General features: G+C 47.1%; 1 protein-coding gene across 6 annotated transcripts in view; it reads right to left on the reverse strand.

Annotated features, from left to right (window-relative positions):
- LOC146853938 (matrix metalloproteinase-17-like) overlaps positions 1 to 24716 on the reverse strand; it is a 242013-nt gene extending 217297 nt beyond the window's left edge. For 2 of the 6 annotated variants that reach the window (XM_085651851.1, XM_085651846.1), the window contains exons 1-2: positions 24148 to 24288; positions 19053 to 20734 (exon numbers count right to left, since the gene is read on the reverse strand). In XM_085651851.1, the coding sequence (XP_085507977.1) occupies positions 19053 to 19208 (156 nt within the window). In that variant the 5' untranslated portion in view covers positions 19209 to 20734; positions 24148 to 24288. Of the gene's footprint in view, positions 1 to 19052; positions 20735 to 23463; positions 23483 to 23876; positions 24000 to 24147; positions 24289 to 24590 lie in introns of those variants that run through there. The other 4 variants (XM_085651849.1, XM_085651848.1, XM_085651847.1 and 1 more) reach the window with 4 other exon arrangements.
- Positions 24717 to 27265: the final 2549 nt, after the last annotated feature.

Below are 27265 nucleotides of genomic sequence, written 5' to 3' on the forward strand. Positions count from 1 at the left end.
AGGAAAGGGCATTCGGATCTACATAACCCACACCACCCCAGACTAATAAGGGTCCCTTGCTTTCAGAAATGTCTGGCCTGGCAGGTTTCACCAAGTGTGGACCAAGCCCTGGACTTAATACCGCAGCCACCCATATCACCAGAATAGGTCAATTTGAAAGGCAAATCTTGATGTTTCTTTCTTGCGCTTTGGGTCCTTTCCTTTCACGTGTGACAGCCCAGCCACACAAGTGGGGTACTGTTGTTTTTGGGAGAAGTGTAGGAATGCTGGGTGGTAGAACATTTGTGGGTCCCCACAGATTCCATTAGCACAGTCTTCTTTCCATTTTGTTTTGCTGTGACAGTGCTCACAGCATGCTGGGTAATACAGGAAAACAAAATAAATCGAACTCAGGACTCGTGGGATGCATTTACCTCATTTCTCAAAACTAATTTTGGAAAGTTAAGTTTTCTGGTGTTTTTAGAAGAAATTGTTTTTTTTCATTACTATGAATGGCCTGCTAAAGTCCACAGCACTGCGAAGGTAGTACAGTTGCCATTAACGGGTCGTCCTCTTACCCAAAAGTTGTTACAACCCACCAAATCAATGCAGTCTGATGTTCTGCCCAACAAGAATGGCCAACAAGCTCCATGGATATCATGGCCACATTGCACTAACTTCTTTGCTCCACAATTCTAGGGGACTTTGCCAGTTCCAGAAGGCCCCCCAGGATGGTAGGCTTCCGGGACTGAGTGAAAACCATAGTGGCCAAAGAAAGGGGGCAGTAGCTGCTCATGGCCATCACAGCTAAGAGAATGTTTCAGTTGCCATACATGGTCCATGGGGGAGAAGATGTGCTGTGAAGTTCCTAAGGCTACTTCAATCAAAATCTAAACAATAATATGATAATGTAATATTGATAATAAGAATAGTGACACAAGAAATAGAAAAATACAAAATTATTTATTACAATGTATGTTTTTTTATATATATAGGTAATTATATAAAAACATGTAGATGGCAAAACATGAGCTGTAAATTATTCTGACTATGATCATTCATCCACACAGTCAATCTTCATACCCTAATGCGTGTAGTATGTATGATAGAGTGTCAGCATCCTAAATTCATTAGATGTCTGACAACCATAGGTGAGGAAGATGTTTACAGCAATAAATCTCATGGGCTTCTATATCTGAAGGGTGGTTTCCAAGATGTCTAAGGAAAGAATATGGGAAACACAGAGATGATGGTCTAGAAATGGTCAGGAGATGTTGAGAAAGAAATTCAATAAATAGGAAAAGCAAGAAGAGCATGGGAGACAATGACGTGAAGGTAGACAGTTGCAGTGGCAAACTGAAAGAGGTGGTAGAGAAAAGGGTGAGAGAGGCAGTAGGGACCGAGATTAGGAGATGAAGAGAGAAGAGAGAAAGTAAAATAGAGCCTCAAGGAGCAAAATGAGACCTGGATACACAAGCAGAGAAAATAATTGGAGATGTGAAGTGGAATTTATTGCTTAACGTGCTTTGGCCAATACACCTGGCAAAATTTGATTCCAATGTATCATTCTGCATGTTTCTAAAAAGAATCTTAGTGTAAAATCAAAACATCTCTTTGTATAGTGGTCCTTGAAGTACTATTATAGACTAACCATTGTTACTTGATGAACATTGTTTTTCACAAATTTCTAAAGAATGGCACCCTTTGGGTTGAATGTTACTACAAGCTCTTGGTGAGAAGTGCTGACCTCTTCCCTTTGAATTCATATTAGCTAGTATAGTTACTGTAAAAGTACAACCTACCTGCTTAGCAGTCCTAGTTCTTATGGTGACTTGGCTTTCTAGTGTACATTTAAATAAATCAGCCTTTTAACTGTTTCATAACATGAAGCTTGACTTTTATCTGCACCTCTAGTAATGCTGAACAATCCCTCTGCAAGTAAATATTTTCCATTTCTAGTTCACATATTAGACTTCCCTGCTTTCTACATTCGCCACTCAGAAAGCCCATGCTTGTCCAAGTAATGTTGGGCGCATAAAGGTTGGCACCTTGTGGATTCCATGCAGGGAGTCTACTACCTGTGAAAGAGAGGAGAATTTCCATGTTTCCGGAGGTGGATGACTCAATAGCATGCAAATGGGTGGTTATCACAGAAAAGGATCCTAAATGTAAGCAATAAAACCACCACTCAGAGCTTTAGAGTTTGTGCTGCTGCCTGCCCATCTACGACTCCTCTAACTGGAGATGTAATTAGTGTGTCCTAAGCCCAGCCACAAGAGGCGCTATCCTTGGTTCACACAATCACCTATCCCTCACTACATCTGCCTCTCTTGCTGGTCGGTGTCTGAGGAAAGTATCTTTTTATACAGGCAGCTTTTGCACAACCTGTCGGTTCCTGCTTCATATCCATGCAGTTTTGACTAGTTCTTCTTATCAAATATCATTGAACTATCCAATTTTTGTCACGACCTTATAGCGAAATTCATTGTGGGACCTTACCAACTTCCCCATAAAATGTAATTTAAATTCTATTTAGTTTTCAGTATTGTTGCACCTAGTGTTTGCCACTAATTTCCCAAAATGTCCTTGATGGATATGCTCCAAGCTTTCTGTAATGTTATTTTAAATTAGTGGCAAGTTAAATTTTAAATTTAAACTACACTTACGAAGTTGGGTGGAATTAGGAAATTCCATACATTATGAATAGGGCTCCCGGTTTTCCGTTTTTACGGATTTTTACATATAAATACAGACGGAAATCTATATTTCCTTTGTCTGTATTTATATTTAGAAACGGAAAAATACTGGAAAATGTTGCCAAGCTGCCCTGCTCGAATCCAGCCACGACCCCTTCCTGCTGCTTGAAATTCCTTCCCGGGCAAACACACAGCCGCACCCGAGCACTTCACAGGTCTTTTGAAAGACCATTTACTTGTTAACGAGGCTTTATTGTGCTTTCACCCCATGCCGTAGCCTCCCCCAACACCTGTGACTCCTCCTGTCCCAGGCCGCATACAGTGCACGTTTTAAGCACTTCAATTCACAGTGCTGCAGCATTAGAAAAATGAATATTTTCCACCGTGACAATCGGCATCCCCTGAGGCCTTGATTTGGAGATTTCATCCCAGAACCGAGGCTGGGATGTGTGATCATTTCCTCCTGGTGTTATATATTAGCAGCTCCTGTCCTGGAAGGAAGACCCGCCGTCGAGAGCCAACTGCCTTGTGATTAATTAAGCCCCCCGTCGGGCTGGCCGCCCCACGGGCTTTCCTCGTGCGCTCTTCAACATATGAAAGAAAAGAAAAAAACATGATCTGGTGATCAGTATCCGAACGGGGAACTGGCTGCAGGTCACACAGATCTGATAGTGCCTCGCTTTCAGTCACTTCTATGCACTAGTAGTGCAGAGATTCCAGGTGGAAACGGGCAGTTTGGTTCTTTTAAACTGAGCTGCCATAGACTGTCCCTGCCTCTTAAATTAAGTGGTATTGGCAGGATGTTTTCCCCCCTGTGTTGCAATTACCGAAGGGTCATCTGGCAGTCAGTGGAGCCCCTCCTCCCCCCAAACATAATGTTGATCCCAGGCAGCCGGTCTGATTCAGAGAGCAGATCGTTGTCCACCGAGGCCAGTCTCCTCTGCAGCAAAACCAGCAGAGCGGACTGGCAAGAAGTCGAAGTTCAAGGAGTACTAAACACCACACAGTTTATTCCATACTGCATTCCCGAAGACTATTTCCTTTTACTATCTGTTTTGTAGATTTTAACAACACTGACATGACGTGCTTGTGGACAATTTCAGAGAGATGTTGGAAGAGAAATAATAAAAGTGTATAAAGAGTTTAAACATGCAGTGGACAGTATGAATGGAAAAACGTGATAGATTCAAGCACTCTAAAGACTGCTTCCCTTCCACATACCTTAGTAATACTTAATTCACAGTCTAATATTTCCAGAATTGCATGATTTTAAACTCTAATTCACAACAAAAAACATTATTAATTACTCATTCGTTTGATACTGCTAACAAGCATTAGTTACACCAACAGGTCTTGTCTTGTTTTAGGGTATGTTAGTTATTGTGTTATATATCTGGCTATAGCAATTTCTTATATTTATATGTTCTTCTAATCTTCAGTGCTCGATTTTGCTTGTGAGAATGTGTCACTCGTCGTTGCAATGTCACTCATAATTACACTGAAACTATGAAAATGTCACACATAGCAATGAGAAACCTTGGCAGATATGAGCAGAGAAGGAGCCGACGCTCCCCTCCCGGGGTATTGAAAACAGCTTTTGGCAGCAGAGAACACCCAAGCTACATGCCACGTCCTTAATTGTTACGTATACATATATAATATGAATCAAAAGGACGTGAAGTGTAGCTTGGGATCTATCTATCTGTCTGTCTAGCTACACATAAACACACCACCACCAATATAGGTAACCTTACGTACTTTCGCTGTGAAAACCATAGACATTTGAAGGCAGATTTCTAGCTGGCTTTAGATGGAAATACAGAAGCTCTGGCACATGTTTGCTCCTGATAAGTGCTTGTACTCTATCCTAAAGTGTTTTTATAGCAGAACTGAGAAGCACAGGTACTCTCCTTTTCAAATTACTCAGTACCGGACCATTTAAACCACTGCTAAAGCCACTACAAATCGCTAGTTTAAGTGAGCACATATGTGCATTGTCAATTTAAATAAATGTGGAAAAATACTAGCTGTAGCGTTGTTTTTTACTTGTGGCAAAAATAAATGTGGATAAATACAGAAAAAATGCCCAAAAAATAAATATGGATAAATACAGACGGAAATGGCAAAAAAATAAATACCATAAAACCGGGAGCCCTAATTATGAAGCAGATGAAGTTTCCAAGTTTTAGGTGATCTAAGGATTATCCTTTGTGGCCGTTCAGATGTGATGATTTCCTGATGCAGAATATCCGTCCTCCAGCACCAAAATGTTGAGCGTGGAGGCTGGACATCCACCACCTCAGGTGAGAAGTGTGAGAGCAGGGCTCTGAGCTGAGGTCAGTTACATTTTTTTAAACAAAGAACTTCATAAGTTTTGCATTTCACAAAACTTAAACAGTTTAGAAAATACACAAAGTTGCGAGTCATCCAATATTTCAACTTTACACCCCCTCTACTTTAAATCCCATTTAATTGATAGGATTTAAAGTTTGTTTTTGGAAAGCTGAGTGTGCAATATTATTTGTCTTACAAAATCCATATATAACTTTACATAGATTCGTATGGTGTGCACCCTAATATCAAAACCAGAATATTGATGGCATAGAATATCGAGGACAGAATATAAAATACAAAATATTGACAGGTAAGTAGTATACATTTTCTATATCTTACTCCACATATATCTACTCACTTGATATACATATATAATTTCAAGGTGCCTAGACGTGGAGTTAGGGATAGTAAATCCATACTTCTCTATATGCGTTTACCTTTCTATACTCTGTCCTCAATATTCTTAACTTCCAGGATGGCAGGGAGAGGGGTAGGTTCGATAAGAGACTCCGCATATGGGATCATCAACTGCAGTAGTTACGCGGTCCTCTGCCTTGACCTAGGGCACACGTAGGCCTACTATTGGGGTTTGGACTAAGACACATGATAGGGCGAGCGTATCACAAATACTCTTTTGACCATATGCTTAACCACTAGGGCATAAACAACTATACTTCTACACACTCTCCGATTTAGGGCAGGGTCCCACACCTTATATCTGGTTCTGAAGAAATGTTGCATGCCCACGTGCAGCACCAGCTCTTCGGCAGCAACACTGGAGCATCTGTGGATATCCTACACCTCACACCCAAGGCTCCCAGCATTGATCACACTACAATCATACTTCATGCCAACCACGCACACAATCATGACTTGCTGATTTCAAGGGGCGTGGCCGAGCCGGCAACCAAGATGGCTGCCTGACTCCGAAGCTCTGGAGCCGCCAACCGCATAAAACCCACTCCTTTCTCTCCAGCCGCTACCTTGGGTTCGAAAGCGCAGGAGGAAAAACCATGGGCGAGCGGCTTCGAAATGAGCCGCTTCCGACCCTGATCACCGGATTCATTGGCGGTGCGTACTGCGCTATCCCGGGCCTGATGTGGCCCTCGGAGGCCCAGAGACGACAAAGGTCTCGGGTGCGCCTGAGGGCGGTGCCCGGGGAGCATGGCGTGGCAGTGTGCACTGGCCCTGATGCCACTGAACGCGATGCCGGCCTGAAGTGAGAGAAAGCAGCATCGCCGCTCCTGTCCCGGGAGACATCGGGAGTTTGATGTGAGTGTACGGGGTGGGGAGACGCCCAAAGTCGGAACATAGAACGATCAGCTCGCATCGTAGGGCACACGCGTGGCATACCAGCTATTTACAAGCAGCGCTGAGTCCCCTTGATTACAGGCACGACTTGGTACTGATGAGGATTGCAATTTTGATACACGACCTATATGCCAGTATGGCACGCATATTGGAAGCCCCCCTCCCAACTGCCGTTTATTTGCAACAGATGCCCCTCCTTCTTTGAGCTGCTGGGCATCACTAAACACACCAGGCTCCTGCAGGCAGACATAACCAGCCATAAACTCATGGATGAAGTGAGTTGCCATTGTAGTTAAGGGCTGCTATATTTAAATAACTAAAAATAAGCCTTAGGACAAGTAAGAGACCCAAACTCCCTGCATTACACGTGCTCCTGGAGGCTGCACAATGCGATGGGGCGAACGGATCAAAAGCAGCGCCAACTCTCGTTTGATGCTGCGAAGACTTCTAGGCACGATGAGGCAGAGGGTCCACCAGGAGCTGAGGCCCCTCAACTGAATAGCACAGCCGCCATTATGGCGGAGTTACGGTCTGGCTTCCAAGCTATCGGCACGTGACTAGACACCCTCACTACCCGATTGGACGATATTCATAGGCATATTGGAGAGGTTGAACAGCGGGTATCAACCTTGGAAGATTCGCAACACCCCATCCACAAGAGGTTGGAGAGAACTGCGCACTTGCTCAAAACAATGGCTGCCAAGGCCGAAGATTTGGAGGCACAACAACATCGGCATTGCTTGTGTGGCCGAATCCACAAATACTGGTCCTGTGGCTAAGTTTGTTGAAAGACATCTTTGGCAGGGAGGCTTTTTCTAGCACATTCGCTGTGGAGAGAGCGCTTCGGACATTAGGGCCACGCCCGGTGCCAGGAGCACCTCCTAGACTTATAGTAGTGAGACTCCTCAAGAATATAGCACTTAACAACGCGTGCTTTTTTTTACGCAGTATTTCACAACGTGGTCGTTACAACGACCGTGTTGTTACCACACAATGCCATTACTACGCAAGTCATTACATCGACTTGCAGTAGATGGCGCTGCAACATTAGAAATGTATAACTTACTATTCCAACTCCAGCCTATGTAACAGTAGGGAAGGTGTTCGAATAGTAAACTATACTATTCCTTATGTTAGAGCGCCATCTACTCGATATAGTGACTTGCATAGTAATGGCATTGTGTGGTTACAACACGGTCGTTGTAACGACCGCGTTGTGATTGCATCGTGGTGTAACATCCGCGATGTAAAGGTTGTTTCCCCTCCTCAACTACCAGGATAGGGATGCGGCATTGCGACTGGCCCGAGAGCGGAGAGTTCGGTTTCATATCAAGGGATGAATCTGGAGCTCTCTCCGGACTTCACACCAATGATGCAAGAAGCACTACGCAAGTACACAGACATCAAACGCACCCTGCAGAAAGCAAATGTTAGGTACGCTATGCTCTACCCGGCTCAACTTCGCATCCAAATGGACAGCAAATCCCAGATATTTAACTCCCCTGACGACAACGCAAAGTTTTAGAAGCATCATCAGAACACGAAGAGTAGACCCATGCATGAGGAAGAAGAGGAATCGAAGTCATAACAACGATTAGTAGCCCTATGTACTCTGTACCAAAGTGACTTCTTCAGGGCCCATCTGCCCATGGACAGGAACTGTGTCCAGCCGATGTAATCAAGATGATGGATCAATGACGCACTTCCATAAGTTGTAAACATGAAGCAATTACCAACTGGTGGCGATCTTTGTCATCTACGCAACCAATATATGTGAGGCAGTATAGAACTCATTTATCATGTTTAAATCTAAATGTCAGCTCCTTTGACTTGTTGCCTACCCCCCTTGGAAGGTATTTCCTGTCATTTAATGTTCTTAGGGATGTTCATGGGGTTCGCCGGGTGCCTTTCTATATGTATCCGATGTGGGTGTGGAGTTGCGGGAAATGTTGTTTTAGGACCTGTAGTTTTATTTAGATTGTCGCACAGGATAATGCTTCTGCGGTCAAATAACTGCACAAATGCCATACGCCTGCAAAGCACTGCTGGACATGACACTTTAATACTATGTCCCGTCCCACTATGAAGTGCAAAGGTTTGCGCTTAAAGTGTTTAAAGAATGTCAGAGGGCTCTCAAACCTCAGAAAAGGGCACCAAGTTCTAGCTTACATGTCCAGACATGCCATTCAAATAGCTGTTAATACAAGAGATGCACTATGCACCACTCCCTACACAATGATTTGCATCGACCTGGGGCACCAACCGATTTTCGCAAACTACAGCACATAGTCCCGTGGGGTATGCATTCTAATACACCGATCGCTCCCTTTCCAGGTGAAAGAAGTCGTGGCAGATGAGGAAGGCAGGTACATTCTGGTGGCGGGTATGCTGGGTAATGAACCACTTCTGCTGGTCAACATTTATGCCCTGAACGTAGAGTCTATAGATTTTTTTACCAAAGTTGGCACCCACATTGCACGGCTAAATGCCGAAAACATATTAATGGGGAGAGACTTCAATCTAACCCTATACCCCAAAACGGACACCACAGGATCAGGCCACATCACTAAACCAAACGCTGTACAGGATCTCACCTCACTACTATATTCCTCATTACGAACAGATACCTGGAGGGCTCAGAACCTCAATGGCCGAGACTACTCCTTTTACTCAGCCCCACACGGCTTGTGGTCGCGAATGGACCATTGGTACCTTACCCTACGGCTTTTATTAGCAGCCCTGTCTATTGAGTACCTACCCCGCACACAATCAGATCACTCTACGGTCCTCCTCATCATAGAATTGCCCACTATCTTACGGTCACACTCCCTATGGAGATTCCCAGCTGAAACATTATTAGATTTGGTTTTTCGCAGAGAGGTTGGGGAAGCAATTTGGGAGTTTTTCCAACTAAATGAAGGCACAGTGGAACTGCAGTCCACACTATGGGACACTTTTAAAGCCTATGTTAGAGGGGTGTGCATATCCAAGCAAGTGGGAGTGTTGTGTTCAATACATAGAGAGCTGGAGGTGGTGGAGGGAAAACTCAGGCATATGGATAATGTCAAGCAGACTACTGGTTCCCCTCCATCAATACATGACCGAGTGGCACTGACCACGAAGTAGAATATCTAGGCAAATATGTCAGGGCCCGAGTGTCTGGAGAAGGCGAGAGGCCTGGTAGAACACTAGCTAGACTACTTCATCCCCAACACCAATCAGCATATATCACACAGCTTGATGTTGAAAACGATGTAACACTGCTGAAGGGAAGTTAAATCACTGCTGCTTTCCTATCCTAATATACCAAACTATATACAACGCGTTACCCCTCCGATAGGACAGGCCCTCACAGACTATTTAGAGGAAGTGGCCATGGTGTGGATAGATGAGGGACAGCGCCAATTCCTAGATGCCCCTATCAATAAAGACGAAATCAAACTTGCAATTGAGGACCTCGCCGGCAACTGAGCCCCGAGCTCGGATGGCCTAATGGGCGAATTTTACAAAGCTTACAAAAACGAACTGGCCCCTGCTCATTAGAAATATATGCTGAAGCCCTGCAGGTGGGATCTCTCTACCCGACTATGCCAGAAGCTATAATCAGACTCCTACTCAAACCTGGCAAAACATCCCGAAGCTGTACATCCTATAGGCCACTGTCGCTTCTTAATCAAGATTACAAAATCTTGGCCAAACTCCTAGCCACCCGTCTCTCTTTATTGATTGACAAGATCATATGCCCCTTTCAGGCAGGATTCGTCCCCAGCCGCTCCACTGCTGTAAATTTGCATGCCATATTTGCAGTCATCAATCAGCTAGATTCCACCCTCCCGGTTGTAGCAATATTGCTGGATGCCGAAAAGGGCGTTTGATTCTTTAGAATGGCCTTCTCTATACGCGGTATTACAGAAAATGGGGATCCCAGCTGGCTGTACCAATTTAATTTGACTTCTAATGCTGTCCCTGCTGCTCGCCTTATACTGAATGGCGAGATAACCCCCCAATTCTTTCTCACGAGGGGCACTAGACAGGGTTGTCCCCTCTCGCCGCTGCTATTTATTATAGCCATGGACCCCCTAGAGCGGCATATCCAGGGGAGACATATCCAGGTGAGGTTCCACAGAGGTCCATTAGTGGGCTCATTTTACGCTGATGATGTGATGTTATTTGTACAAGACCTTAGTGCTAATCTATCTCCATTACTGCGCGAGGTGGTACATTTTGGAGTCTACTCAGGCTTAGCTATCAACTGGACTAAATCGGAGGTCTGACTCTGGCCACCATCCAAGCCGACATTGACTTCCCATTGCATTGGTGTGTTGATCCCCCTAAATATCTGGGCATCTTTCTGCACTGTAATGCATCCAAGGTGATCCGTCTAAACTACAGGCCAGCAATATACAATCTTACAATGCAAGTTGAGCGATGGCTCAAGCTCCCTCTGTCTATAGTGGGCAGAATCGCCATTATGAAAATGGTGGTACTTCCACGCTTTTTGTATCTCTTTTTGAACATTCCTATGGCACTCACCACAAGGTTTTTTGATACACTACGGGCTTTACTCATCTGACTTATATTGGCAGGCAAGCAACCGCACATAGGGTGGAATATTCTAATTAGGCCGTATCACCGAAGAGGATTTGGGGTCCCTGATTTTTATTTATACTCTGATCACACAAATCCACTTTACATATTATTGGTACCACATGGACGCGTTCCTTCAATACCTAAAGCCAGAATGTTCCCAAATATACCCAAACTCACTTTCAGTTATATTACCACAGGAATTACCACGAAATCCCATTAAGGTTCAGACTTTACGCACCGCCTGTTGGGCCTGGTCAAAGCTGCGGTGATACCTAAAGGCAGAGTTTCTATACTCCCCGCACACACCATTAGCTGATAATCCCTGGTTACCCCCCACAACAGAAACTCTCGCTAAACACACCCTAGTCTTATACGGGTTACGCACCCCTGGTGACCTTTTCACATTTTCACAATTATGCACTGCAGACGATCTCCCCTTGAATAGGGATGCAACATACATGAACAGATGCCTCCTCCTTAGGGTGCGATGCTCCTAAAAGGGGGCACTCCGAACTGCAGCAACGGAACCACCAGATTTTCCACCCCGTACATAAACTATCACAGCATCGGATGGGGCACACCTGGTATCACCATTATACCACTCCTCCCTGGCTCTTCACCCGGCGGCAGGAACTAAAGCACGCCAGCCTGAGAACAGGACTTAGGCTCCCCCCTGGCAGAGCAGGTGTGGTCTTACTTTTGCGGACAAACACGTTACGTATCAAACAACCACAGTCATAAACTGCTACATTTTAAGTATTTACATCGAGCATACATCACACCGTACCTTTTGGCCGAAATGGATGCCACATACATGCACTAGATGCAAGGCTGGTCAGGCGGGCTTCTCGCACCTGGCCTGGAATTGTGGGCCTATACTAGCATATTGGGGGAAGGTCTTCCGACAATTCTCCCTGATGGTTGAACACACACTTATGCCGCTGATGGCATTGCTGGGGGACATCAAGCCTTTACAGAGAGGATTTACCGCAATTGCCATACTTACTGCGAAACCGCAGGTCTCCCTTCAATGGGGTAGTGCGCAGACCCCAACTGTGAAGACTTGGATCCATAATCTGATATACTGAGACACCACAAGTGAAACATATGTCACTCTGCAACCACCGGCTTCACGCCTGAAAGACATCTGCGACCACTAAAGGCATATTTGCAGGCACATCCCCTAGAGATTGACTAAAACTTCTGGACAGATATTGATTTATGATATTATCCCTGCAGGACGGGGGTGATATATAACTATGAGTGACCCTTCGGCAATATTGATATTGGTATTGGGAGGGAGGGTGATGCAGACATGGAATGTAAGTCCTGCTCCAAGATTGTGAAGAGACTCCTATCGGGAGGGCATTTCTGGACCTGGGCGCGTCCTAGAATACCTATTTTATACAGTTTTAACTGCTGTAAGGGATTATCCATGTGATATACACCAACACGTGGATGATAATTTGCGACCTGTTTGAAAGAAATGTATGGCTGAGACGACTAGTACTTGTGTTTCAGGAAGCATTCTGTACCTATGTTTTGCTGTTTGGATTTAATTTGGTTTTCTGATGCAACAACTTGAGAATGTTTGAGACCTTGTCTCTTGCTGGACATTATGCTGTACCTCTATATCTTACAAAAATCTCAATAAATAAAAAGGTTTTTTTTTAAAAAAAAGATCCTGACTTGCTACAAAATGGGCAGGGCTCGGGTGCCACTTCAGAAGTACATTAGGAAACACAAAAGTTGATGAGTGAACTATCCCGATCAATAGTCCCAATCACTGCCAATCCTTTGGGTGGCTTTTCAGCCTCTCGACGGCCAAAACTGGTCGGGGGTTGCACGGGTTCCCATCTAATGGGACCGAGCCTGGTTGTTGAGGCTGGACTATTATTTTTAGAGCAGAGCCAAGTCCAATTTACCTATGACTGGTCACTGTCTGCAGTGGAACCGTGGGTAGAAAAATGATGGACTGGAATGTACCCAGAGTAATAATGCGGTGTTGCGCTTACCTGAAGAATTCCACCCACTAGACTGCCTGTTTTTCCATCCTAGAAGCAGGGATGTGCTTTAGACGGACAAAATACAGAGCCTCCGGCGAAAGGCCACCCCTTCATGGACAGACGTGGGATAAGGATGAGGGGAAACAAGAACCAAACCAAACAGCTGTGGAAGGGTTGAAGCCATTCTCTTCGAGCAGTAGCAGCACCCCCTCCCCTCAGCGCCTTGAGACCCTCACGGGTAAGTAGTGTGCTTTACAAGTGATTGATTGATTGATTCAGTGGTCGTAGTGGGTGGAAGGGATGAGAGGGGTGCTGAGGGGCACAACGTGCCCATCTTTTTAAAAAACAATTAAAACAGTTCACCTACATTTTTGTGAGCGGACAGCAGTTCCGGGTGGTTAATTCTGAGAGTTGAAATGCTTCAGCTGAAGTGTCATTCAGGGAGTCTCCTGTGCAATGAAACCAAGGGAGAGGAGGACAGCCAAACACGCCTCATTGCCAGGGTCCCTTCTTTCCGGAAAAACATGTAAATGTGTGCAACTGGTCAATCTTCAAATGTAAAGGGAGCTTAGAAAATTCATTTGAAGTTTACTGAGCACAGATTTATTCTTCTTGATTTTTTTGGTAAGGGAGTTACTAGCTAAGCTGTAAAATGTGTGCTTTTAAACGATATTTATAAAAAAGAACTGCACTCCGTACAGTCTGGGTAGTACTAAAAGCGATATTTTGGAAGCACTTTTTTTTAATCTTAAACATTTCTGTGCATTTTTTAGCAGACTATCTTATACTCTGTGTAATGCAAGTTGAAAATAATGACCTATATGTTCACAGTGCTTTCTGTAACAGGCTGGGACCTTGTACACTAAAGATACACGTCACTATTCTTCACTGCTCCAACGAGGATTTAATTTAGTGACTCTCTGGTGCATTGCATAAACTAATAGAGGTTTCAGAACGTACAATAGTGCATTTTCCAACGTGCTTGCATTTAATGTTCATTTAATCTATGCGTTATTTGAAATGTAGTTACCGGAAGGTGAAAGACAGAAAATGTACAGAATATTTTAGACATGCCTTTGACCACGCCCCCACACTCGCTCACTCTGCCTCTGAGTGGCATAACAAAACGTGAGGAGTCCCCCCCGGCAAGATATGCTGAAGGGACCCCTCCCACTCACATCAGTAGGGGCTGATGGCCCCCCCTCCTGTATGAGTAGACCTGGGGGCCCCCGCACTGCTGGGGGCCTTTGTTACGCCTCTGCTTGCAGCACCAAAGGTCCCATACTTTTGTTAATGCATTTCTACCACTGATGCCAATAACGTTGTGGAAATGATTGTATGTGAAATCTTTGACTGCCAATTTTCCAGACACAGTTGTAATTCCATTAAGTGCACTGGCCCTCTTTACGAGATGGCCGTTAAACACCGACGCGTGCGCCAACTCCTGTCCCTGCACATATCAGAATTAGGAGCGTTGCGATAAACATTTCACTCCTCCTCTCATTCCTTGTTTGGTCATTTTAAACTTGATAACACCCTCTGGGCATTGGTTGCACCTCAGTAGTACCAGTGTAACACCCAAATATAGCAAAACCCAGCAGAAAGGTGACCAGCGGAGCTTTGCACATGGCTTTGCTTTCACGCATCGATTCCCCAAGCTTCCCCGATCACCTCCCGATTGGTATTAATATGATTCTCGGGTGTTTTTACCAGAATATATTTTCCATTTTGAATTGCTGTTTCCAGTGTCTTGGGTCATCTCTAACAGAGACGGGGTCGCCGGATGCACAGACACACCCCTCGTAGGGGTTTGAAACTGTGTATTCTGTCATCTGTGATGTACAAATGTCTTTCATTTGTCCAGTGACAGTCATGAGTGAGTATTACACTCCTCGCGGTGCCTCTGTGATGTGCTATTGTCTTCAGCTGTGTCTCTTGCTCGGACTCTTAGAATCTGATGACACTCTTTGTGTCTCCGTCAGTTTCTCCCCTCATGAGTCTTCGAACGTGTGTCACACCCCTTGCGTTGCCTGCAGGATGTAGAAATGTGTCTCGTGATGAGTGCTGCGATATGCTGTGAGATGAAGGCCACACTTTTCAAAAAGCTAAACAAATAGACAAAAACTGTGGGGTACAAATGATAATATTTCAGATGACCAAGGGGGCGCACACAGGTGGGGAACCACAGAAAGGACAAAGGCTGAAACATGGGCCCTGGGGCAGGAAACATCTCCATGGAGAGGGTACGCAGACAAAGACATGGGAAGAAAGAGTTAACAATACATATGCTACAAACACCCACACACTCAAGGCTGTCTCAAATTAGTTAGACAGCAAGCCACCGAATGATGGACATGCAAGAGTTTGATGGTAGGTGGAAGATCCCTTCAGTGGCCCCTCCACTGGGACTATCCACAGGCTCACATGCACCGGAATACCCTCACCTCACCACAAGCACCATTCATTAGGAGAACTCAATAGTGACATATCTAGATTTATCCATATGGTCAAAGCCATTAAACCTTCCTCCCCCCTCTGCAGACCCCCGCCTTTGACAACCCCAAAATACGCAAGCAAACATTTACCCTGTGAATCCCAACAGGACCGTAAGGTCAAGAAACTGATGGCTGGTGAGCTATTCAAAATCCACGAGTGTACAAGTGCATGGATGTGACTTATATAGCGCCAACCTAGCTACAAAGCAACAAAGCGCTGTGCACGAAAAAGGGTGAGCAACAGTGGGTTGGCCATCCCAGATTAAGGGCACAGAATGAAAGGGCGAGAAGGGAAGTGGGGTACATAACAGAAGGGGTAGGAAGCAACCTAACTGAATCCACCCTCTATGAGTAGAGGGTAGGTAAGAGGCGGGTGGGCGCATGGTCGGGAGAGGTGGATCGGCTGCTTCGGAGGGTGGGGGAGGCCGCCGCAGAATGTTGCACTGCAATGAGGCGTTACTTGAAGAATGCCAAACGTGGAATAAATGCTACTAGAGGTGGGCAGGTCTCCCCCTCCACCTCCTCCAGCACTACAAGCCTGGGGGGAGGAGGCCCTGGAGTAGCGCTTAAAACATGTCTGCAGGCACAGAGCGCTGGATGCATGGAGGAGCTGAGATTGTGCAGGCACATATAGTAAGCGTATCTACTGAGCAAGGGTTAAACTGGGACCCGAGGGCCGGAGCCTGTGTCCCCCCTTGAACTCTGTGCTACAGAGCTCTAGAGCTTGGACACTAATCCTGTTTGAGTTACGGAGTAGACTGCTACCTGCTGAAGAGCGCTTCGACACCTCATCAGGGGAAGCAAGCACTATATATATGCCAACCCTTCCTTCTTCTATCCCTCCACTATCCTTCTCAATCCAAATAATAAACTCACATGTCCACCGCTCAAATTAATTTCAAATCTCCCTATACTAATTCACCACTAATCCTCTTTGGGTTCCGGAGTAGCGTGCTACTCGACGAAAAGCACTTAGACACCCGTCAGGAGTAGTAAGCGCTATACAAATGCAGTTACAATTCCAAGAGCCCAGAGACCCTGCCCCGGGCTTCTCAAGTGCCTGGCATTGATTGATACATTACCTGAAGGTCCTTTGCTACCAGAAGTGCTGTCCCAGACTAGACCTGGTCTTACTGAGAAGGGACCAGAGACCAGGCCACCCTACTGCCCCACAGGTGCTGACAACACCAGGCATCACCTCTGAGGCCTGGGCTGAAGCCACACAGCTCCTCGCTGGCATGCGCTTCCACCACCAGGCCAAACTTCAGGGCTCCTATTCACATGTCAGTCCACCACCAGGCCAAACCTCAGGGCTCCTACTCACATGTCACTCCACCACCAGGCCAAACCTCAGGGTTCCTACTCACATGTCACTCCACCACCAGGCCAAACCTCAGGGCTCCTACTCACATGTCATTCCACCACCAGGCCATACCTCAGGGCTCCTACTCACATGTCACTCCACCACCAGGCCAAACCTCAGGGCTCCTACTCACATGTCATTCCACCACCAGGCCATACCTCAGGGTTCCTACTCACATGTCACTCCACCACCAGGCCAAACCTCAGGGCTCCTACTCACATGTCACTCCACCACCAGGCCAAACCTCAGGGCTCCTACTCACATGTCATTCCACCACCAGGCCATACCTCAGGGCTCCTACTCACATGTCACTCCACCACCAGGCCAAACCTCAGGGCTCCTAATCACATGTCACTCCACCACCAGGCCAAACCTCAGGGCTCCTACTCACATGTCATTCCACCACCAGGCCATACCTCAGGGCTCCTACTCACATGTCATTCCACCACCAGGCCATACTTCAGGGCTCCTACTCACATGTCACTCCACCACCAGGCCAAACCTCAGGGCTCCTAATCACATGTCACTCCACCACCAGGCCAAACCTCAGGGCTCCTACTCACATGTCATTCCACCACCAGGCCATACCTCAGGGCTCCTACTCACATGTCATTCCACCACCAGGCCTTACCTCAGGGCTCCTACTCACATGTCATTCCACCACCAGGCCATACCTCAGGGCTCCTACTCACATGTCACTCCACCACCAGGCCATACCTCAGGGCTCCTACTCACATGTCACTCCACCACCAGGCCAAACCTCAGAGCTCCTACTCATATGTCATTCCACCACCAGGCCATACCTCAGGGCTCCTACTCACATGTCACTCCACCACCAGGCCAAATCTCAGGGCTCCTAATCACATGTCACTCCACCACCAGGCCAAACCTCATGGCTCCTACTCACATGTCATTCCACCACCAGGCCATACCTCAGGGCTCCTACTCACATGTCATTCCACCACCAGGCCATACCTCAGGGCTCCTACTCACATGTCATTCCACCACCAGGCCATACCTCAGGGCTCCTACTCACATGTCACTCCACCACCAGGCCATACCTCAGGGCTCCTACTCACATGTCACTCCACCACCAGGCCAAACCTCAGAGCTCCTACTCACATGTCATTCCACCACCAGGCCATACCTCAGGGCTCCTACTCACATGTCACTCCACCACCAGGCCAAACCTCAGGGCTCCTAATCACATGTCACTCCACCACTAGGCCCCACCTCCAACAGCTGGGGTCAGAACCCTGGGATCCTTACTGACATGTCTTGTCACCACTAGCTCTCACCTCTCTGAGGCCAGGTGTCCATACTGACATGTCCTCCTACTAGCAGGTCTTACCAGGTAGTAGCAGCCCAAGGCCACACCTGTTATAGCCCCTGGCCTACCTGTCATTTCCTACCACCACTAGGCCACACCTCTCGAAGCCCCATGCTCCTTACTGGCATGTCCATCCACCAAGAAGTCAACCCTCTCAGAGCTAGGTTCAGGGTTGAGGGCTCTTTGCTGCCCAAAATGTGACCTCAATAGACTCACTTCTTCCAGGCTGGGTTTGCATTGCTGGAACCCTGAGGTCTGTGGCTGCCAATCACAACCGCATGTGTTCTTATCACAACCCCATAAGAATGCCAAAAATGGAAGTGAAGAAACAGGATATAAAAATCTGTGCTTTGATCTTATATCATCGTGTTATTTTACATTATTGTGTCTGGTGTTTTGTTGTGTTTGTCTGGGTTTTCTCCATCACCATGTGTCTGTTTATAGTAAACACCGTGGAGGAAATTCTTTATTTTTAGGGCCTCGTTATGAATCGGCCAGTATTGCCAAGACCAGGTGGTTTTACCAACCATTATTGGACGAATATGAATCTTTGGTTCTGGATGAGGTCTTTTACTGTCACTGATTAGCCGGTGGAATACGTCACTGGAGAAGCAGGTTAAATTACCGTGTGCGGTATTACCGGGTGCACAATCTTATGTGGTAAAACGTGTGATAGTGCAGATTGGTATTTACACAGGAAAACTTCTGGAAACATGTTCTGCTCAACTCGTACTGAGGTCGCATATTCAATGAGCAGGTGACATTAATTCTCTTAAGTTATTTGCGTTCTTTTTGAGTCTCAATTTATTTAGGGAATGCGTAGCTTTGATGTTTAAACCGAAATATTATCAGTATTTTTATTCAGATTAGCATGCATATAATGAATTTATTTTAATTTTTAAAAAAGGGTATCTGTAAGAGAGTTAACGGTGCATGCAGCGCACTTACCACTACCTCGCCGCTCTCATCTGGTGGTGTTGGCGTTGGTGTGGTGGACGCTGGCCACAGTAGCGTGCAGAGCACCAGCATTGGCCGCAGGATCGCAGTCTCACCACGGCTCCGGTGCCCACCCCAAGAAGGACCTGTACAACAGTGGCGACCCATCCTCACCGAGGATAACCAGCTTTTAGGACCAGGTGCTTGTTTTCACTTTCTGCCTGAGGTCAAGGTTATTGCTTCTTTTATGTTTTCTTTTTCGAACCCACCATGTTGTTCAGTTTTTTTCTGAAGAACACTTGTTTGTTTTCAGTCTCCTCCTAAAGGACAAGTGGTTATTATAATTTTTGTTCAGAAGGCCAAGTGGTTGTAATCGTTCTCTTTCTGAAGATCCGGTGGATGTTTTCAGTTTCTCCCTGGAGGTGAGGTGGTTGTCCTTAGTTTCTTCTTGCAGAACAAGTGACTGTTTTCAGTTTCTTTCTTAAGACCAGGTGATTGTATTTAACTTCATTATATACACCAGACGGTTGTTTTCAGATTCTTTCTGAAGATCTTCTAAAGCCAAGTTGTTATAATTAGTTTCCTTCTGAACACCAAGTGGTGGTTTCAAGGTTTCTCATGAACAACCTGTTGTTGTTGTCAATGTATTTCCGCAAGCACCATAGTTTTCTGTGGTTGTGCCAGGTTGTGTTCAGTTTCTTCCCAAAGACCAGAAGATGTTAGCAGTTTATTCCTGAAGATCACACAGTTAATTTTATTGCTGTCAACTTCTTTCTAAGGTGCTGGAGTTTGTCTTCAGTTTATTTTTGAAGGTTAGTTAGTGTGTAGTGTTTGATTTTAGATCCTTAAAGCATGCCATGTTGTTCCTTTCACTTTCTTTCTAAAGACCATGTGGTTGTTCCACTTCTCTTTCTGAATTGCTGGAAGTTTCTTTCTGAAGTCTCAGTGGTTACCTTGAGATTCTTAAAGAACACAAAGCGGTTGTTAACTACTTGCATTCCAGTGGTTGTTTCCAGCTTTCTTCTTACGACCAGGCTGTTGTTTTTTATTTATTTCTGAAGAACATGTGATTTTAAACAATTTCTTCCTGAAAAGCATGTAGTTAGTCCTTTTCGGTTTCTTTCAATCTGTTCAGTGAAATTCCGAAGGACAGGAGGTTGTCTTCAGTTTCTTGGTGAAGAGTTGGTGGTCGTTTATTAAATTAAGCTCTGTTGGTTGTTGTCAGCTGTCGTTTTAAGACCATGAGATTGTATTCCGTTTCTTCCGAGAGACCAGGTGGCACAAGAGTCGGATGTGAACATCTTCCAGGGCTGGGGTGCGGAGCTCCCCAGTTCTGCCCGTCTGCAGATCTGCAGCGTGTTCTGTAGACGCGAAGTTGTGTTTGGTGGGTGGGATGTTGGGCGCGTCCTGTGAGTTGGTGTTTTATTTTAGCAGAAGGAGTGGTGCGCTGACCGCGCTCTCGGCGGTGCGGGCAGCCGAGGCTCGGAGGGCTTCCCCGCCCTGACGTGGGGTAGCCCGGCTCCAGCTGTTGAAAGGCGGCCGCTGTCCGCGGAGCTCAGCTGCTCGGCTGCCTCCGGTCCCCCTCTGAGGTGGTGGTGTTGTTCTCCTCGCCAGGGATTGAAGGGCTGGCTGCCCCCTCACACAGCTGGGAGCCTCCCATCCCACATCTGCAGGGGCTGATTCCAGAGCGCCTGCTAAGAGGGAGGAGTGGGAGGGAAGGGGGGTGAAGGAGGAAGACATGAATGAAGAAAACAATTACAAACCAAGACAAAATGAAGAGCGATGCAGCAATACGAAAGAAAACAGAAGACACGAAGAACGGAATACAGAAAGGCAAAAACAGGAAACAAAAAAGAAGAGAAATACCGAATAGCAAAGTAAACATGAAATGCACTTGAAGACACGTCAGATCTTGAGGCTGCACATCGAAGGGTCTCGCGTGCTGAAGTCTGGGACTAACACATGACACAAGGACATGACAGAACTGCACACCAGCTCGACCAGCCGGCCTCAGTCGTAATGTCCATCAATAACCCGTCACCTCACCCAGCCTCAGTCCTACCTTCACTAACTGCACCTCACCTTACCCACCTTACCTAGTAGCTGTCCTAGCCTCTACTGACTGTCCATTTACCTCACCTAGACTCAGTCCAACACCGCACTAACAGCACTTCACCTCACCCAGCCTCAGTCCTACCTGCACTAACTGCACTACAATTCACAAAGCCTCAGTCCTACCTGCACTAACCTAACTGCACTTCACCTCACACAGCCTCAGTCCTACCTGCACTAACTGCACTACAACTCACAAAGCCTCAGTCCTACCTGCACTAACTGCACGTCGCTTCACCCAGCCTCTGTCCTACCTGCATCAACTGCACTTCACCTCACCCAGCCTTTGTCCTGCCAGCACTAACTGCACCTCACCTTACCCACCTTACCTAGTAGCTGTCCTAGCCTCTACTGACTGTCCACTTACCTCACCTAGACTCAGTCCAACACCGCACTAACAGCACTTCACCTCACCCAGCCTCAGTCCTACCTGCACTAACTGCACTTCACCTCACCCAGCCTCAGTCCTACTCTGCACTAGTTGCACTTCCCCTCACCCATCCTCAGTTCTACCTGTATTAACTGCACTTCACTGCACCCAGCCTTAGTCCTACCTGTATTAACTGCACTTCACTGCACCCAGACTTAGTCCTTCCTCCATGAACTGCACTTCACTGCACCCAGCCTCAGCACTACCCTGCACTAACTGCATTTCACCTCACCCATCCTGTCATACCTGCATTAACTGCACTTCACTGCACTCAGCCCCAGTCCTGCCTGCGTTAACTGCACTTCACTGCACCCAGACTCAGCACTACCCTGCACTAACTGCACTTCACCTCACCCAGCATCAGTCCTACCCTGCAATAACCGCTCCTTCTCCTTCCTCGAGGACAGAGCCTGGAACGCCCTACCGCTCCACCTCACACAGATATCACTCCCCATCTTCACGAGAAACCTCAAATCTTGGCTCTTCGACAGACCCCCTCCTTGATGGACTGGAACCTGCACCTCCCCTCCTTCCCAGCGCCTTGAGACCCTTACGGGTGAGTGGTCGCGCTTTACAAACACATTTATTGATTGACTGATTGACTGCAATTCCCCTCATCCTTCCTCAGTCCTACCTGCATTAACTGCACATCACTGCACCCAGGCTCAGTCCTGCCTACATTAACTGCACTTCACTTCACCCAGCCTCAGCACTACCCTGCACTAACTTCACTTCACCTCACCCAGCCTCAGCCCTAACTGCACTAAGTGCACTTCACCTCACCCATCACCCAGCCTCAGTTCTATCTGCATTAACTGCACTTCACTTCACCCAGCCTCAGTCCTACCTGCACTAAGTGCACTCCACCTCACTCAGCCACAGATCTAGGCTGCGCTAACTGCACTTCACCTCACCCAGCCTCAGTCTTACCCTGCACTAACTGCACCTCACCTCACCCAGCCTTAGTCCTAGCTGCACTAAGTGCACTCCACCCACCCAACCTCAGATCTAGACTGCACTAACTGCACTTCACTTCAACTAGCCTCAGTCCTACCTGCACTAACTGCACATCACTTCAACTAGCCTCAGTCCTACCTGAACTAACTGCACTTCACCTCACCCAGCCTCAGCCCTACCTGCACTAAGTGCACTTGACCTCACCCATCACCCAGCCTCAGTCCTACCATGCACTAACTGCACTTCATCTCAACTAGCCTCAGTCCTACCTGCACTAACTGCACTTCAAATCACCCAGCTTCAGTCCTACCTGTACTAACTGCACATCATCTCATCCAGCCTCATCCTACCCTGCACTCAATGCACTTCACTTCAACTAGCGTCAGCACTACCTGAACTAACTGCACTTCACCTTATCTATCCTCAATCTTACCTGTAACCTGCACTTGGTGCACTTAACCTCCCACGGCCTTAGTCCTATCCTGCACTAACTGCACTTCACCTCCCACAGCCTTAGTCCTATCCTGCACTAACTGCACTTCACCTCAACTAGCCTAACTGCACTTCAACTCACCCAGCCTCAGTCCTACCTGCACTATTTTCACTTCACCTCACCCAGCCTCGGTTCTACCAGCACTAACTGCACTTCGCCTCACCCAGCCTCAGTTATACCTGCACTAACTGCACTTTAACTCAACCAGCCTCAGTCCTAGCTGCACTAACTGCACTTCAACTCACTCAGCCTCAGTCCTACCCTGCACTAAGTGCACTTCACACCAGCCACCCTCAGCTCGCCTCTGATGTCGTCTGTTTCTCTGCACCACGCCCTGTCTCGAAGCCGGCACTTGTGCGGTCTGTCTCGCGCCCATTAAAGCACTTCTATTAATTCTCTCCCTGATCCCACGAGTCTGCTCTCTCACTCACCCTTCTTTCCACAACTGTTCCCCTCTCCCCTTCTTCTTCGGTCCACTGCTCTCCTCACTGTTTAGATTTGACTAGCGCTGTTCACCTGTCTGGCTACATGCATGTGGGCATCTGTCAGTCTTTGTTCCTGTCTGTCTGCCTATCTGCGTTTGCCCTCCTGCCTCCACGCCTGTCTCTCTATGTGTCTATACGCCAGTCTGTCTGCCTCTGGCCGTCAGTCTGCCAATCCATCAATCTCTTGTCATGCCTCTCTGCCGGTCTGTCAGCGTATCTGTATTTGCCCACCTACCTCCATGCTTATCTCTCTATGTGTCTGTCTATAAGCCTGTCCGTCTGCCTGTGGCCGTCAGTCTGCCCACCCATCTCTCTTCGTGCTTGTCTGCGTATCTGTCTTTGTGCCTGTTTTCCTCTACCTGTCTTTATGCTTTGACAGCGTGCCTGTATGGGGTCTCCTGTCTGCCTTTCGTTGTGCCTGTCGGTCTGTATTTCTCCCTCCTTCCCGGATGTCATCCTTGACTCCGTTTTGGGACACGCACGCACCGCAGTCCCTCCTCCCTCGGGCTCCTCTCCTGACTGTCTCCTCTCTCGCGCCGTAATCCCCTCACTCACTTTCTCTTACTTTGCTTTCTTTCCTCGGTTACTCGCATGCGCCCCTGCGTGCCCCAGTCCTCGGCACCCTCATACCTGTCCTGTTGCGCTGTGTGTTTCGAAGTTTGTGGGTGTACGTGTACCGCCCCCTCTTGTAAATAAGCCCCTCTGTGTCCGGGAGACCGGTGCAAGCATCTACCCGCCTTCCAGTGCAGGCATGGGCCCCCATCCTTCCACTACTAACCGCTCGGCACAGAGCCCCTCCCCGGTCCGAGCATGGCTGTCCCCTGAGTCCCGGCAGCCCCTCTCCCCTCTAGTGCAGGCATGCCCCCTCCCCCTTTCATTGCTGACCGGTCGGCACACAGCACACCCCCTCCCCACTTCCTCCATTCCATCCATGGTCTGTCCCTCCCCAGCCCGAGCTTGGCTCTCCCCTGAGTTCCAGCACCCCCTCTAGTCTAAGAATTCTCCCCTCCCCCATCCTAGCTCTCAGCGGGCACACAAGGCAGGGCCCCGCAGGGAGGGACCCTGTTATGTACCTGCCTCTCGAACCTCGCTTTGTCCTGCTTTGAGGCGAGTCTTCCACCTACTGCGCCGCTGCCACTCCCTCTCACAGCTCCGTCCTCATCTTCGCAGATGTTTTCAAGGCGCTATTTCATTCCGTCGCTTTCTCTAGCTGTCTCCCGCCGTCTCCCCTTTCATCCCCTATAGCTTGTCCCCTCCCTGCCTCACTCGTGGTCTCCCCTCTCTTGTCCATTCGCTCCTCCTCAGCGCTTTGAGACAATCTTAGTGCAGTATAAAAGCACTATACGATGGATAAACAGGATATAACATTGCATCAGAACGTAATATATAGCGCATAACAATATAGCATAGCGTAATAACAATATAGCATAGCGCACCACTGAGCATTTCTTGGCATCGAGGTAAGCAGTCCAGGGGACCTCTTGCAGGTGAGAGTTGGGGTGCTAGAAACTCGGGTTCAGTTTGACGCAGCAACACAACATTAACGTCCACTCAAAAGACTTTAATAACAGGTAGTTGAATATAACATCTAAAACTAACATCACGGCTAGAACCTTCAGAGCTGAGATTCGACGATTAATATTTTATAGCTCCTACACATGAAGCGCTAGAGTTTCTGTAACTTCGACCTTATCACCACTACTCTTCTTTTTGGGTATGCTCGGGTCCACTTAGAGATCTTTAAACTACATCGTAGCTCAGTGCCACAGGAATTATGCAATTGTTATTGTGCGGATGCGGTGTTTCCCACATAAGTATAGATTTGCCACATACTCCATCTTCTTATGCATAATCTGCAGATTTTTACAACAACAAAAAAATGTTTCTAGCTGAAACGGATCAGAAGTTCCTAAAAACGCAGCAACACTTGTTTCTGCGCATTGGAAGGCTCTTTGCAAAGGGTGGCCAGTCACCTCTCAGTTGCTTTGTATGTGGGCGTTAAGCTAGTACTAATGAAGTAAAACCTTTGCCCAGAATTGTATAAAAAAGACAAAATAGGGAAGTAATACTATCACAAAATGGTCCATGTTTGCCTTTACTTGCTGCATAATTTAGTCAACTTTGCCATATAATTTGGTCCAACCCTACTGCATCATTCTAGTGGCCCTGTCGTGGCTACTCTTTTTGAGAAGACTTTCTCTTACAGTGGAACAAGTTCTTGCAAAATGTAGGGATGAGAGGATTCAAGACCCACATCTGGTACCAGTGCAACCCTGAGTATCACACCAGATAACTTAGAAGGCTGAAGCATCAAGTGCTGAAAAATAAAAGGCGTAACACAAACATTCCTTATGCGCTAAACACCTGCCACGCAAACAAGGGGCACACTCCCCATCGTCCCCAATGACGTCAGTGGCGCTGCCGCAAAGATCTGGGCTAGAAGTCAATGGTGTCCAGTGGACCAGTCGCCTTTATCCATTCGGACACAGTCTAGAGTCACAGGACTCCAACGACCAGTTTAGCATCCAAACGGTTGTAATTTCAATGGAACGTGTTGGGCCAGAGCCATGCCAGTGGCATGTTTAAGGTAGGCGCTCTTGGGACCCTGACTGGTAAGTGCCAACGCTTCTAACATGATAAAGCCTTTCCACTAGCGGAGCTACCCATCTGAAAGGAGGCATCCACTGGTGCCAGTTCTTCCTGGGAACTGAACTTTACAGATATGCTCATGTCGGAACTGGTACTTTCTGGCTGACTGAGGCGGTGCCGAAGCCATGCAGAACCTACCACTCCTCTGAGGGTTAGGTGATTACACTCACTGTATAAGTTGCACTCACCCTTGGGTAGCTTGGCACTGAGCAGTCAGGCTTATCACAGAGGCAATGTGTAAAGCATTGGCACAGCACTCTCACACAATAAATACAGTGAGCATCACAAAAGAGATTTCACATGTGGTGTATATCAATAAAGTTTGTATTTAACACATTCATTAATTAACACAACATGAACATCATGTATTTCTGGGTATAAATCACACTCTGAAATATTACCAGCAGTACCAGACCCAACCGTGTTAAAATGACTTCAGTAGTATGCACACTTTGGAAAAATCCTATTTTAGACCAGCACCCTTATGTGGTGCAATACGTTGGCAGAACTGGGCCCACCCTGGCAAATAACACAATTCAACTCCAGACATTTCTAGGGTGCCCCTAGGTCACAACAATATCAGGAATGTGCACACACATGAATCTATAACACTTTTCAGCAGCACCGTGGGCCAAGGCCGCACAGGTAAGACCAATGTCAAAATGTAGTGTTCGTTAGGCAATGAAACAAACAAATAAAACAACGCCCCTGCGCGGTGCAACTATTAGCGGGCTGTTTTCATGCAGCACACTCTCCCACACTCACACAGCACCGTAACGCAGAGCAAAAGATATTGGCAAGTCCCTATTAAGCACACTCGTACACACAAGCACTCGGTACCATAACGCGGTGCAAATGATATCCGGCATGTCAGTTGATAATATGAATGAGGACCCATGGCACGATTCCTCCCACACCTCCCAGTTACCCCCCCACTACTCTGCCCACAGTTAAGAGTCAAAACCCCCACCCCTTACTATACCAGTTTAAGGCAGAGTCATACTTAGTCAGAGGCCCAGGGGAGAAGGCTGGAGTAACTATAAGGGTAACAAAGCAACAGTCGAAAAATGGAGGGTCGTCCACCACTCAGGAAGTCCAC

The sequence above is a fragment of the Triturus cristatus genome, chromosome 4_1, assembly GCF_964204655.1.
Source record: "Triturus cristatus chromosome 4_1, aTriCri1.1, whole genome shotgun sequence".
Lineage (NCBI taxonomy): Eukaryota > Metazoa > Chordata > Amphibia > Caudata > Salamandridae > Triturus > Triturus cristatus.